Source organism: Pseudophryne corroboree, chromosome 1, assembly GCF_028390025.1.
Source record: "Pseudophryne corroboree isolate aPseCor3 chromosome 1, aPseCor3.hap2, whole genome shotgun sequence".
NCBI lineage: Eukaryota > Metazoa > Chordata > Amphibia > Anura > Myobatrachidae > Pseudophryne > Pseudophryne corroboree.
The window spans coordinates 911,881,427-911,896,895 of record NC_086444.1 but is presented as its reverse complement, the minus strand read 5'-3'; the positions used below and the strand labels follow the sequence as shown (position 1 = coordinate 911,896,895).

Genomic DNA, 15,469 nt, shown 5'->3' with positions numbered 1-15,469 from the left:
CATGTGTTTAAAAAAACACATGCGATCGCACTGCAATGCAATAAATATTAAGTGCAGCACATAAGATCCTGAGAAGCGAGATTCGACCGGCGTGCCTGCGCATCGCATGGTGCACAATATGTGCATACAATTATGCGATTGATTGCACAGATGCGATCGAAATCGCATGATTGTATGCCATATCGTACAAGTGTATGGGGGCCATAAGGTCCGCATTTATCAATATTGTCTGCATTCATCTACCACTTTTTCCTGTTAATGGATAAAGGATAAAGCTGCCTTAGAGCTTTTGATATATTTTGTATGGCAGGTGTGTGACAACATAGAAAATGATTGACACAGCTGTTGATGGTTTATTGTCATTATTATAGTTTGTTTTGGTCTGTTTTCTCCCAGTTGCTTGACCTTGTAATAGCCCAGTGTCCACAGGGAACCAGGACGTGCAGCAAAACTTGGCCTAACTAGGCTTCAGCACTACACAATTTAATTAATGAAATTAATTTTGTGTTCTTCTAATGTGTGCTGTGTTCTCCTGCCTGACATAGAACTACTACTGTACTGTGGTAGGGAAATTTATATCCCATGAGGAAATCAAATGGGTCATTTTACACTTGAAAGTAGATACTTTGCAATTTGTGGAATATTCTAATTTTCGCAATGCTGTTACTATTCACCTTCAACATGGTCATGGCTGTGGCTTTTTTTAGTAAGTAATGTCCTTTTAAATAATAAAAGTAGATTTGGTATGAATGAATATTCCTTTGTCTAGTTTCCAGACTAGAGATTTCATAAGATTGGTTCTGCATATTTCCTTTTTTATTTGGTACAGTAAATGTGATGTGGTGTTCTGTTATGGTTAAGACATCTTTGTCAGTGCTCGGATCTGTGGATAAGGCAAAGCTGAAACTGTAGTACAGCGTAACCTACCTCATGTTGAACTTTGTGTACAAAAGTAATATACTTTCTGTTTCCAGGTGTGTTCTTCTTCCTCTGCTGGCCATGAAAGCTCCTCCTCAGAGTCTCTTACTGGTTGTTGATTCAGTGGATGAAGGATGCAATGTTACTGAAGGAGAACACCGGCCATCTGGTTTATCTGGAACTATAGCAGATCTTTTAGCAACTCACCATGAGTTTTTTCCTCCGTGGCTCTTACTCGTCTGTTCAGCCCGCAAGCAGAGCAGGACAGTCACAAAAATGTTTACGGGTATGTATTAAAGTCACTTTTACAGTACTGGAACACTACTTATTACTAAGGATCGATACATAAATTAAATTTCATATATAGACCATTTTCTATAACAGTTTGACATGTTTAAGATGTAGGAAAGTGTTTTCTATAGAGACTCCCAAAAGTGAATATTTATGTGCCATAGGTTAACTGGGATATGGTCGTTTGTCGACCTAAGCTGTGTCGACCTGTCAATAGGTCAACCACTGAAGGTCGATATGCATTAGGTCGACATGGTCAATAGGTCGACATGTACTAGGTCGACAGGTCAAAAGGCCGACCATTAGTTTTTCACAATTTTTTTTCATACTTAATGTTCCACGTGGACTACGATTGGAACGGTAACCTTGCCCGAAGCATGACGAGCGAACACGGTGCACTAATTGGGGTTCCCCGTCACTTTATGACGAAAACGACGCCAAAAACAGTAAAAAAAAACACATGTCGACCTTTTGACCTGTCTACCTCGTACATGTCGACCTAATGACCATGTCGACCTATTGTCCCTGTCGACCTAATGCATGTCGACCTTCCATGGTCGACCTAATGACTGTCGACCTAAGTTGTGTCTATACAACGACCCATACCCGGTTAATTGGCTTTTGTTTATTATTCAGTCCTCCTTATCACATTGCACATGCAATAAGCTCAGAAAATGTGTTGCCACAAACTATGGCCCCCGTTTATCAAGCCTTGGAGAGTGATAAATAGTACAGTGATAAAGTACTCGGCTCCTAATTGCCATGTTACAGGTTGCGTTTGAAAAATGATAGTTTGGAGCTGATTGGTTGGTGCTTTATCACCGTGCAATTTATCACTCTCCAAGGCTTGATAAATCTGTGCCCTAGGGCCTAATTCAGTAGGGTTGCATTTGCAAAGCTGCACGCAAGCAACTATGCAAATGCAATTTAAAAAAAAAATGCAAATACAGTAGGAAGTGTTAAACACCTCCTTGCTGCATTTGCAATCCTAGCGATGCGACCAACATAGTGACCGATAGTTGCGATTTTTCCCCGCAAACAGCCAGCTGAGAGAGCTTCAGGCCAGCTGAGTAAGCCTCATGCTATTGCAGGGGGCCTTGCGAGACCAAGAAATCTGTGCGAGGCCAAGAAATAGCTAAAATGAAATCACAGCACTAATGTATACAACACCTCCCATCACCAGGTGCTAATGCCTGCTACTTCACAGATGATGCCATCCTACTCTGCCCAATACACTTGGCACAAATGTAGGGGCACTAGTGTCAGTGGAGGTGAGGAACTTCACCAGACAGTTTGCACTGAACCTCAAATGTTTTCTGTGCTGTACGCGAAGGCCCATTTTATTAGTTCTGAAAACAAACTGCGTGTTGCTGTACAGGCAGTTCTAAATGTACATGTATATCAGGGACATGATAGAAACTTTCAAATATATCAAGGGTCTTAACAAAGTACAGGAGGGAAACATTCTTCAAAGGAAGAGAAGTATTAGAACTTGAGGACATATACTGAGACTGGAGGGGGGGAGGTTCAGGGGAAATTTAAGGAAAAATTACTTTACAGAAAGGGTAGTGGATAAGTGGAATAGTCTCCCATCAGAGGTGGTAGAGGCTAAGACTGTAGAGCAATTTAAACATGCTTGGGATAGGCATATGAATATCCTTACAAAGAATTAAGGTTCAAAAATGGTTGAGATTACCTAAAGGATAAAAAAAAAGGGGGCAGACTAGATGGGCCAAGTGGTTCTTATCTGCCGTCAAATTCTATGTTTCTATGTTTGTTTTTCTGTTTTACTCCAGTGCACAGGCACAATTTTGTCATGGTATGAAAACATTACCATCTTCCCCACTGTAGGCCAAATCTTACAGCTTTAATTCTTTAGTGCTATCTATTTTAATTGTAAATGCTACAAAGGGATAAGCAACATGAAAAAAATAAAGAATAAAACAGTGTAAGTATATATAATAAAACACAGCAGCTGCAACAGCTCAGACTCTGCCTATTCTTATTTTAATTCTTTAATGTGCAATAAACGTATTTTAACATATATGCTGGTATAAAAAAAACAGTAGCTGCACAGAGGACATACATTTTATTGTCGCCCCTTGATTTTGTTTATAGATCTTGTCAGCCTTCTCCTTCTGTGATGGCTATAAAAAGCACTCCTTTTATTGAAGGTCCAGCCTGTAAGAAACCAGATAATTTATAGCTGTGGCAGAGATATGTTAACTATGTAAGTTTAACAAAGCGGCCACAGAGTTAAGTGAAAGACCCTTTTGCTATTTGTGAAATTGCCTGAGGCTGTGCTTTGCTGGTTGCTCTGCAGTGGGCAAAGGTCATACTGCTGATTATGTGAGGGTATGAAAGTGCTGAAACCAGTAATAAAGCTTACATGTGCATAGTAAACTCCAGGAACAGATAGTGAATCAATGGTGGGAAACCCTTGTAGAGATAAGTTTCATCTACAGTGTTGGTGGCTTCACTAGATACTGTACTTCAGGACTTTCTACAGGACTTTTGGCTCCCAGTGTAGTTAACCTCCCCGTCCCCCCTTATTTTATAGTAAGAGAGATATATACTGCGTACTGATGATCATTTTAAATCCATATTACAATTATTGCTATGAATATATGAAGTAATTAACAATTAATGGCACATTCTGAGTTGGAGTGTTTTATAATCTGTAAACCAAATAGTCCAGCAAAGGATATCAATGGTTCCTTAATGCTGTCTGGCATTATAATTCTTTAATTTAAGATGTTTTTAACGTAAAATAAGTACATGATAACGGTTATGAGAATAAAATTAATTGCACATGAGACCATACAGATTTGCGTGTTTAGCTTGCATTGAACTGTGTTACGTGTCTTTGGTGCTCCTTGTTCTGTTTCAGTGTGTCTGACACGCGTCTGTGCAGTTGAAAGTTTACTCTCCTCTCCATGGGAACTCATTGTAAACCTAATCCTATGCAGTCAAGAAGAGTTAACATGTTTGCTTTGAAAAAGAATTGTGCCCAATCCTGAAATTATAGAGTAAAACTGAACTAGCCGAATGTCAGTGCGAGAGACAATGTGGCACAGGTACACTGGAAAGAGGTTTGTTGTTCTTTATAGCAGCACATTCATAGGGGACAATTTAGTGTGGTGTGATGGCCACGATATTCAGCACACCTCACCCACAGAGTTTAAGTGCACAGGCGGTTAAACTACAATTCAGGGGTCCCCAGTGTATATTGTTGGTAGATTTATCTTTATTTGTCTGCAGTGTTTTTTTTATTTTTTATTTAAACATAGATGGGGATATACAATTAGCTGTGGTAATTTACCATGGCTAATTGCCCTGCCTGGGGCTATCCAATTAACCCCGAAGCTGGCACTAATCAGGGATTTTTTCTTCTCACCTGCCTCGTTGATAAAATGGCCCGTTTTTGTAATGGCAGCTGCAAAAAAGGTCCTGGAATTTATTTTTTTGGGCACTAAAAAAAGTGGAATAATAGAATTCCACAGAAAAAAATAAAATGCAAAAAAAAAACTGTTTTTCGTTCCAGAAAACAGTGTGACAAAGAACAGTATAGTTATCCCCTGGTATTAAACTGTTTGATTAGCTCTATTTTCAAATATATTTTTATTTAATACCATATTTCTCTGACGTCCTAAGTGGATGCTGGGGACTCCGTCAGGACCATGGGGAGTAGCGGCTCCGCAGGAGACAGGGCACAAAAGTAAAAGCTTTAGGATCAGGTGGTGTGCACTGGCTCCTCCCCCTATGACCCTCCTCCAAGCCTCAGTTAGGTTTTTGTGCCCGGCCGAGAAGGGTGCAATCTAGGTGGCTCTCCTAAAGAGCTGCTTAGAGTAAAAGTTTTGTTAGGTTTTTTATTTTCAGTGAGTCCTGCTGGCAACAGGCTCACTGCAACGAGGGACTTAGGGGAGAAGAAGTGAACTCACCTGCGTGCAGGATGGATTGGCTTCTTAGGCTACTGGACAGTAGCTCCAGAGGGACGATCACAGGTTCAGCCTGGATGGGTCACCGGAGCCGCGCCGCCGACCCCCTTGCAGATGCTGAAGAGAGAAGAGGTCCAGAAATCGGCGGCTGAAGACTTCTCAGTCTTCATGAGGTAGCGCACAGCACTGCAGCTGTGCGCGATTGCTCTCAGCACACTTCACACCAACGGTCACTGAGGGTGCAGGGCGCTGGGGGGGGCGCCCTGGGCAGCAATGAAAGTACCTATGCTGGCTAAAAATACATCACATTTAGCCTCTGGGGCTATATGGATGTATTTAACCCCTGCCAGGTTGTCAGAAAAACGGGAGAAGAAGCCCGCCGAAAAGGGGGCGGGGCCTATTCTCCTCAGCACACAGCGCCATTTTCCTACACAGCTCCGCTGCTAGGAAGGCTCCCAGGCTCTCCCCTGCACTGCACTACAGAAACAGGGTTAAAACAGAGAGGGGGGGCACTTATTTGGCGATATTATTATATATTAAGATGCTATAAGGGAAAACACTTATATAAGGTTGTCCCTGTATAATTATAGCGTTTTGGTGTGTGCTGGCAAACTCTCCCTCTGTCTCCCCAAAGGGCTAGTGGGGTCCTGTCCTCTATCAGAGCATTCCCTGTGTGTGTGCTGTGTGTCGGTACGTGTGTGTCGACATGTATGAGGACGATGTTGGTGAGGAGGCGGAGCAATTGCCTGTAATGGTGATGTCACTCTCTAGGGAGTCGACACCGGAATGGATGGCTTATTTAGGGAATTACGTGATAATGTCAACACGCTGCAAGGTCGGTTGACGACATGAGACAGCCGGCAAACCAATTAGTACCTGTCCAGGCGTCTCAAACACCGTCAGGGGCTTTAAAACGCCCATTTACCTCAGTCGGTCGACACAGACACGGACACTGACTCCAGTGTCGACGGTGAAGAAACAAACGTATTTTCCATTAGGGCCACACGTTACATGTTAAGGGCAATGAAGGAGGTGTTACATATTTCTGATACTACAAGTACCACAAAAAAGGGTATTATGTGGGGTGTGAAAAAAACTACCTGTAGTTTTTCCTGAATCAGATAAATTAAATGAAGTGTGTGATGATGCGTGGGTTTCCCCCGATAGAAAATTATTGGCGTTATACCCTTTCCCGCCAGAAGTTAGGGCGCGTTGGGAAACACCCCTTAGGGTGGATAAGGCGCTCACACGCTTATCAAAACAAGTGGCGTTACCGTCTCCAGATACGGCCGCCCTCAAGGAGCCAGCTGATAGGAGGCTGGAAAATATCCTAAAAAGTATATACACACATACTGGTGTTATACTGCGACCAGCGATCGCCTCAGCCTGGATGTGCAGCGCTGGGGTGGCTTGGTCGGATTCCCTGACTGAAAATATTGATACCCTTGACAGGGACAGTATTTTATTGACTATAGAGCATTTAAAGGATGCATTTCTATATATGCGAGATGCACAGAGGGATATTTGCACTCTGGCATCAAGAGTAAGTGCGATGTCCATATCTGCCAGAAGATGTTTATGGACACGACAGTGATCAGGTGATGCAGATTCCAAACGGCACATGGAAGTATTGCCGTATAAAGGGGAGGAGTTATTTGGGGTCGGTCCATCGGACCTGGTGGCCACGGCAACAGCTGGAAAATCCACCTTTTTTACCCCAAGTCACATCTCAGCAGAAAAAGACACCGTCTTTTCAGCCTCAGTCCTTTCGTCCCCATAAGGGCAAGCGGGCAAAAGGCCAGTCATATCTGCCCAGGGATAGAGGAAAGGGAAGAAGACTGCAGCAGGCAGCCCCTTCCCAGGAACAGAAGCCCTCCACCGCTTCTGCCAAGTCCTCAGCATGACGCTGGGGCCGTACAAGCGGACTCAGGTGCGGTGGGGGGTCGTCTCAAGAGTTTCAGCGCGCAGTGGGCTCACTCGCAAGTGGACCCCTGGATCCTACAAGTAGTATCCCAGGGGTACAGATTGGAGATTCGAGACGTCTCCCCCTCGCAGGTTCCTGAAGTCTGCTTTACCAACGTCTCCCTCCGACAGGGAGGCAGTATTGGAAACAATTCACAAGCTGTATTCCCAGCAGGTGATAATCAAAGTACCCCTCCTACAACAAGGAAAGGGGTATTATTCCACACTATATTGTGGTACTGAAGCCAGACGGCTCGGTGAGACCTATTCTAAATCTGAAATCTTTGAACACTTACATACAAAGGTTCAAATCAAGATGGAGTCACTCAGAGCAGTGATAGCGAACCAGGAAGAAGGGGACTATATGGTGTCCCTGGACATCAAGGATGCTTACCTCCATGTCCCAATTTGCCCTTCTCACCAAGGGTACCTCAGGTTCGTGGTACAGACGCTGCCGTTTGGATTGTCCACGGCACCCCGGGTCTTTACCAAGGTAATGGCCGAAATGATGATCCTTCTTCAAAGAAAAGGCGTCTTAATTATCCCTTACTTGGACGATCTCCTGATAAGGGCAAGGTCCAGAGAACAGTTGGAGGTCGGAGTAGCACTATCTCAAGTAGTTCTACGACAGCACGGGTGGATTCTAAATATTCCAAAATCGCAGCTGTTTCCGACGACACGTCTGCTGTTCCTAGGGATGATTCTGGACACAGTCCAGAAAAAGGTGTTTCTCCCGGAGGAGAAAGCCAGGGAGTTATCCGAGCTAGTCAGAAACCTCCTAAAACCAGGCCAAGTGTCAGTGCATCAATGCACAAGAGTCCTGGGAAAAATGGTGGCTTCTTACGAAGCGATTCCATTCGGCAGATTTCACGCAAGAATTTTTCAGTGGGATCTGCTGGACGAATGGTACGGATCGCATCTTCAGATGCATCAGCGGATAATCCTGTCTCCAAGGACAAGGGTGTCTCTTCTGTGGTGGCTGCAGAGTGCTCCTCTACTAGAGGGCAGCACATTCGGCATTCAGGACTGGGTTCTGGTGACCACGGATGCCAGCCTGAGAGGCTGGGGAGCAGTCACACAGGGAAAAAATTTCCAAGGAGTGTGGTCAAGTCTGGAGACTTCTCTCCACATAAATATACTGGAGCTAAGGGCAATTTACAATGCTCTGAGCCTAGGAAGACCTCTGCTTCAAAGTCAACCGGTGCTGATCCAGTCGGACAACATCACGGCAGTCGCCCACGTAAACAGACAGGGCGGCACAAGAAGCAGGAGGGCAATGGCAGCAAGGATTCTTCGCTGGGCGAAAAATCATGTGATAACACTGTCAGCGGTGTTCATTCCGGGAGTGGACAACTGGGAAGCAGACTTCCTCAGCAGGAACGACCTCCACCCAGGAGAGTGGGGACTTCATCTGGAAGTCTTCCACATGATTGTGAACCGTTGGGAAAGACCAAAGGTGGACATGATGGCGTCCCGTCTGAACAAAAAACTGGACAGGTATTGCGCCAGGTCAAGAGACCCTCAGGCAATAGCTGGGACGCTCTGGTAACACCGTGGGTGTACCAGTCGGTGTATGTGTTCCCTCCTCTGCCTCTCATACCCAAGGTACTGAGAATTATAAGACGGAGAGGAGTAAGAACTATACTCGTGGCTCCGGATTGGCCAAGAAGGACTTGGTACCCGGAACTTCAAGAGATACTAAGAAGGGACTTGCTTCAGCAAGGATCATGTCTGTTCCAAGACTTACCGCGGCTGCGTTTGACGGCATGGCGGTTGAACGCCGGATCCTAAGGGAAAAAGGCATTCCGGAAGAGGTCATCCCTACCCTGGTCAGAGCCAGGAAGGAGGTGACCGCACAACATTATCACCGCATTTGGCGAAAATATGTTGCATGGTGTGAGGCCAGGAAGGCCCCCACGGAGGAATTTCAACTCGGTCGATTCCTGCATTTCCTACAAACAGGAGTGTCTATGGGCCTCAAATTGGGGTCCATTAAGGTTCAAATTTCGGCCCTGTCGATTTTCTTCCAGAAAGAATTGGCTTCAGTTCCTGAAGTCCAGAAGTTTGTCAAGGGAGTACTGCATATACAACCCCCTTTTGTGCCTCCAGTGGCACTGTGGGATCTCAACGTAGTTCTGGGATTCCTCAAATCACATTGGTTTAAACCGCTCAAATCTGTGGATTTGAAATATCTCACATGGAAAGTGACCATGCTGTTGGCCCTGGCCTCGGCCAGGCGAGTGTCAGAATTGGCAGGTTTGTCTCACAAAAGCCCATATCTGATTGTCCATTCGGACAGGGCAGAGCTGCGGACTCGTCCCCAGTTTCTCCCTAAGGTGGTGTCAGCGTTTCACCTGAACCAGCTTATTGTGGTACCTGCGGCTACTAGGGACTTGGAGGACTCCAAGTTGCTAGATGTTGTCAGGGCCCTGAAAATATATGTTTCCAGGACGGCTGGAGTCAGGAAAACTGACTTGCTGTTATCCTGTATGCACCCAACAAACTGGGTGCTCTTGCTTCTAAGCAGACGATTGCTAGTTGGATGTGTAGTACAATTCAGCTTGCACATTCTGTGGCAGGCCTGCCACAGCCAAAATATGTAAATGCCCATTCCACAAGGAAGGTGGGCTCATCTTGGGCGGCTGCCCGAGGGGTCTCGGCTTTACAACTTTGCCGAGCTGCTACTTGGTCAGGGGCAAACACGTTTGAAAAATTCTACAAATTTGATACCCTGGCTGAGGAGGACCTGGAGTTCTCTCATTCGGTGCTGCAGAGTCATCCGCACTCTCCCGCCCGTTTGGGAGCTTTGGTATAATCCCCATGGTCCTGACGGAGTCCCCAGCATCCAATTAGGACGTCAGAGAAAATAAGAATTTACTTACCGATAATTCTATTTCTCGTAGTCCGTAGTGGATGCTGGGCGCCCATCCCAAGTGCGGATTGTCTGCAATACTTGTACATAGTTATTGTTACAAAAATCGGGTTATTATTGTTGTGAGCCATCTTTTCAGAGGCTCCGCTGTTATCATGCTGTTAACTGGGTTCAGATCACAGGTTGTACAGTGTGATTGGTGTGGCTGGTATGAGTCTTACCCGGGATTCAAAATCCTTCCTTATTGTGTACGCTCGTCCGGGCACAGTATCCTAACTGAGGCTTGGAGGAGGGTCATAGGGGGAGGAGCCAGTGCACACCACCTGATCCTAAAGCTTTTACTTTTGTGCCCTGTCTCCTGCGGAGCCGCTATTCCCCATGGTCCTGACGGAGTCCCCAGCATCCACTACGGACTACGAGAAATAGAATTATCGGTAAGTAAATTCTTATTATTTGTTTTATACTTATAGAAATTGATATAAAGCTCAGGCGACGTGTGAAATTTTATATAAATTCTTATAAGTCCGTTTTTGTTCAGTGCTTTTTTACTTTGCATTCCGTTTTTCAAGAAGAAATGAACAGTGATAAATATGGGATTGCAGAAATATAGTTAGAGGTGAGTGGATGAAGGTGTTATGTAACAATTTTCTGGATTTTTTTTTTTTTAATGGATGAAGGTGTTATGACCCAGGAATCATAGTAAATCATGATCATATGTAGGAATATAGCGTAAGATTCATGTGAATTTATAAAGTGAAAATTAGTAAAAGTAAAAAATTCTAATAATTTATCTTTAACTGTAAATATCTCAGTTTCTTCTAAACCTAATTTCTCTTACGTCCTAGAGGATGCTGGGGTCCATATTAGTACCATGGGGTATAGACTGGTCCACCAGGAGCCATGGGCACTTTAAAACTTTAATAGTGTGGGCTGGCTCCTCCCTCTATGCCCCTCCTACCAGACTCAGTTTAGAAAATGTGCTCGGAGGATCCGGTCACAGCTAGGGGAGCTCCTAGAGCTTCTTTTGTGTGTGTTTTTTTTTTTTTTTTAAAATAAGATAATTAGGCACAGGGAGGCTGCTGGCAACAGCCTCCCTGCTTCGTGGGACTTAGGGGGTGGAGTAGTGTCCAACCCTCTGAGGTTAATGGCCACTATCTCCGCTGACAGGACACTGAGCTCCTAAGGGTGATGATCGTTAGCCCCCGAGGCGACCGCTCACTCCCGCAGCATGCCGCCGGCCCGCCACCCCTTAACAGAGCCAGAAGATCGAGGTGGTGAGTGTGTCACCGGTGACCTGACAAGCGGGGAGCCGGTGTGTATGGCGGCTACAGGGTTGGAGCGCAGTACTAACACTGCGCTCCGGAAGGCTCAGCGGTACAGGTGCGGTGCTATGAGGGGCGCCCTGGGCCAGCGCAATACCCTTACAACTGGTCAGTCACTCACGCAATCAGGGGCTTCGGTAACGCTGCTAGCGCCATTACCTCAGGCCAGTATAAATATTCGAAGTGTGGGAAGACGCGCCATGTTTGGGGGCGGAGCTTCTCCTCAGAGCGGAACCAGCAGCTCACCAGCGCCATTTTCTCCCTGCAGATCCACACTCTGAGATGCTGTCAGGGAGCGCTGACCCTCCACGACGCCAGCTATCCTGTGCGGTACCAAGGGGGTTGTAGAAGGGGGAGGGGAAGACAGTCTATTGACTGTGTAGTTCTGTTAAGGGTACACAGTCAGCGCCAGACAATTATTGTATAACTGCCTACTGAGGCACTGTGTGTGCTGGCTCCAAGCTCTGTGTTTCTCTGAAGGTACTGTACTTGGGGGAAACTGTATCTGACATTTTCCTGTGTGTGTGTGTGTGTGTGTGTGTGTGTGTGTGTGTATGCAACTTTCTCACATAACCATTTCCCGGGACTCTGTGTCTTGTGCGGCAGAATATGTTTCTTCTCCAGAGGAATCCATTTCATGTACACAGGGATGTAATATTTTGTCTCAGCCTTCCGAATCCGAGCCCCAGTGGGTAGTTTCTATTAAGGGAATGATATCCCAGATTTCTACTAGGATTGCGCATTATGAGACGGAATCACAGATTTGAAAACAATCTGTGGGGGTTTTGTCTGGTTCTGTCCCCACTGCCTCAAAATCCCCTGGTGTATCCAAGAAACGTGTGCTCTTCCCTGGCAAGAGGTGTGCAACTCATGATTGAGGCTATTAGGGATATGTTACACATTACTGACAAACCACCTGAACAGATAGAGGAGGCTTACTTTACAGACAATAAGAAAACCTCCCTGACCTTCCCTGCGTCTAAGGAATTAAACGCGTTATTTGAAAAATCCTGGGAAAATCCAGAGAAAAAATTCCAGATCCCAAAGAGGGTTCTTGTGGCTTTTCCTTTCCCTGAGGATGATAGGAAAAAGTGGGAAAACCCATCTATAGTAGACGCTTCTGTATCTATACTGTCTAAAAAGGTGGTTTTACCTGTCCCTGGGTCTACTGCTTTGAAGGAACCGGCAGACCGCAAGATTGAAGCTACGCTCAAATCCATATACACTGCTTCAGGAGTGGCGTTAAGGCCCACTATTTTTCTATAGCCATAGTAAAGTGGTCAGGCACATTACTAGAGGACTTAAATTCTATGGATAGAAGTGACATTGAATTGTTTTTACGTAACATACAGGATTCGGCGGGTTTCATGGTGGAGGCCATGAAGGACCTAGGTAATCTGACTTCAATGACGTCGCCCATGGCTGTCTTAGCACGCAGGCTCTGCAGACGCGGAAATCCAGGAGAAGTGTGGAGAACCTACACTTCACAGGTCAGGCTCTATTTGGGGAAGCATTGGATGCGTGGATTTCCACCGCAACCGCTTTTAAGTCCACCTTTCTTCCCTCAGCCTCTCAGACGACGAAGAAACCTTTTTCTACATCCTCTATGCAGTCCTTTCGGTCTGCAGAAACCTGCCTCTGTGTCCTCAAAATCCTCAGCATGACGGTGGTCCTCCCTGCCTGGAAAACAGGCAGGTGGGAGCGAGGCTCAGACGTTTCAGTGACGTCTGGGTGTCATCCGGTCTGGATCCCTGGGTACAGGATATTGTGTCCCAGGGGTACAAACTGGAATTTCAAGAGCTCCCACCCCACAGGTTCTTCAGATCAGGCTTGCCAGCTTTGCTAACAGAAAGGGCTATCCTTCAGGAAGCCACTCAAAAATTGGAAAGGTCAGATGTAATTGTTCCAGTTTCACCTCATCTGGTAAACCAGGGTTACTATTCAACCCTATTTGTGGTACCGAAACCGGATGGTTCGGTCAGGCCAATTTTGAACCTGAAGTCGCTAAACCCTTATCTGAGAGAATTCAAGTTCAAAATGGAGTCTCTGAGAGCAGTGATCTCGGGGCTGGAGGAGGGTGAGTTTCTGGTGTCCTTAGACATCAAGGATGCATACATCCACATTCCTATTTGGCTGCCACACCAGTCTTATATCAGATTTGCGCTGTTGGACTGTCACTATCAGTTCCAGGCACTGCCGTTCGGCCTCTCCACAGCACCGAGGGTATTCACCAAGGTAATGGCAGAGATGATGATTCTCCTCCGCAGGCAGGGGGTGAATATAATTCCTTATCTGGACGATCTGCTGATAAAGGCATCTTCCAGGGAGAGGTTGTTGCAGTCCATTGCTCTCACGACTCGACTGCTCAGGGAACATGGATGGATCCTGAATCTTCCCAAGTCACATTTGGAGCCGACAAGGAGATTGTCTTTGCTGGGGATGATCCTCGACACGGATGTGCAGAGGGTATTTCTACCGGTGGAGAAAGCGTTGGTGAGCCAAACTATGATCCGGGATGTCTTGGAGCCTTCCCGGGTATCGGTTCATCAGTGCATTCGCCTTCTGGGGAAGATGGTTGCCTCCTACGAGGCTCTTCAGTACGAAAGATTTCATGCATGGTCCTTCCAACTGGATCTCCTGGACAAGTGGTCGGGGTCTCATCTGCACATGCACCAGAGGATACGTCTGTCGCCAAGAGCCAGGATTTCACTCCTGTGGTGGCTACAATTGCCTCACCTTCTAGAGGGCCGCAGGTTTGGGATTCAGAACTGGATCCTTCTAACCACGGATGCAAGTCTCAGAGGTTGGGGCGCAGTTACCCAAGGGGAAACCTTCCAAGGTAGGTGGTCAAGTCTGGAATCCATTCTTCCAAACAACATTCTGGAACTAAGGGCCGTGTACAACGGTCTTCTACAAGCGACACATCATCTTCAAGATCGGGCCATTCAGGTGCAGTCGGACAATGTAATGACTGTGGCCTACATAAACCGACAGGGTGGAACGAAGAGCAGAGCTGCAATGTCAGAGGTAAAAAGAATCCTCCTCTGGGCAGAAAGGCACACGTTGGCGCTGTCAGCAATCTTCATTCCGGGAGTGGACAACTGGGAAGTGGACTTCCTCAGCAGACATGATCTCCATCCAGGAGAGTGGGGCCTCCATCCGGAGGTGTTCACGGAGGTGACAAATCTTTGGGGTGTACCTCAAATAGATATGATGGCCTCCCGTCTCAACAAGAAGCTTCGGAGGTACTGTTCCAGGTCAAGAGACACATAAGAGGTGACGGTGGATGCCCTGGTAACTCCGTGGGTGTTCCAGTCAGTGTACATGTTTCCTCCACTTCCACTCATTCCAAGGATTCTAAAACGCGTAAAGAGGACAAGAGTTCAGGCTATCCTCATTGCTCTGGACAGGCCAAGAAGGGCTTGGTACGCGGATTTTCTGGATCTACTGCTGGAAGACCCCAGGCCTCTTCCTCTTCGGGAGGGCCTCTGCTACAGGGGCCGTTCGCTTATCAAGACTTACCACAGCTACGTTTGACAGCATGGCGGTTGAACGCCAGATCTTAGCTCGGAAGGGCATTCCGAACAATGTTATTCTTACCCTGATACAGGCTAGGAAAGGAATAACGTCTAAACATTACCATCGCATTTGGAAAAAGTATGTATCTTGGTGTGAATCCAAGAAGTTTCCTACGGTGGATTTTCAACTGGGACGGTTTCTCCTCTTCCTGCAAGCAGGTGTGGATATGGGCCTGAGTTTGGGATCCATAAAGGTCCAGATTTCGGCCTTATCCATTTTCTTCCAGAGACCACTGGCTTCCGTCCCTGAGGTTCAGACATTCTTGAAAGGGGTTAAGCACATCCTACCTCCCTTTGTGCCGCCTACGGCGCCCTGGGATCTTAATGTGGTGTTACAGTTCCTCCAATCGGATTGATTCGAGCCTCTACAGGAGGTTGAGGTCAAGTTTCTCACGTGGAAGGCTGTCACTTTGTTGGCCTTAGCTTCTGCTAGTGTATGTCTGAGTTGGGGGCTTTGTCTTGTAAAAGCCCCTACTTAATCTTCCATGAAGATGGAGCTGAGCTCCGGACACATCAGCAGTTCCTTCCAAAGGTTGTGTCGGGTTTTCATATCAACCAACCTATTGTGGTGCCAGTTGCAACTGACTC

General features: G+C 46.3%; 1 protein-coding gene across 1 annotated transcript in view; it reads left to right on the top strand.

The window, feature by feature from the left end:
- ANKRD50 (ankyrin repeat domain containing 50) overlaps positions 1 to 15,469 on the top strand; it is a 96,080-nt gene that overhangs the window by 49,476 nt on the left and 31,135 nt on the right. Inside the window, exon 3 of the mRNA XM_063920303.1 lies at positions 975 to 1,204. Coding sequence (XP_063776373.1) covers positions 975 to 1,204 — 230 coding nt within the window. The remainder of the gene's footprint in view (positions 1 to 974; positions 1,205 to 15,469) is intronic.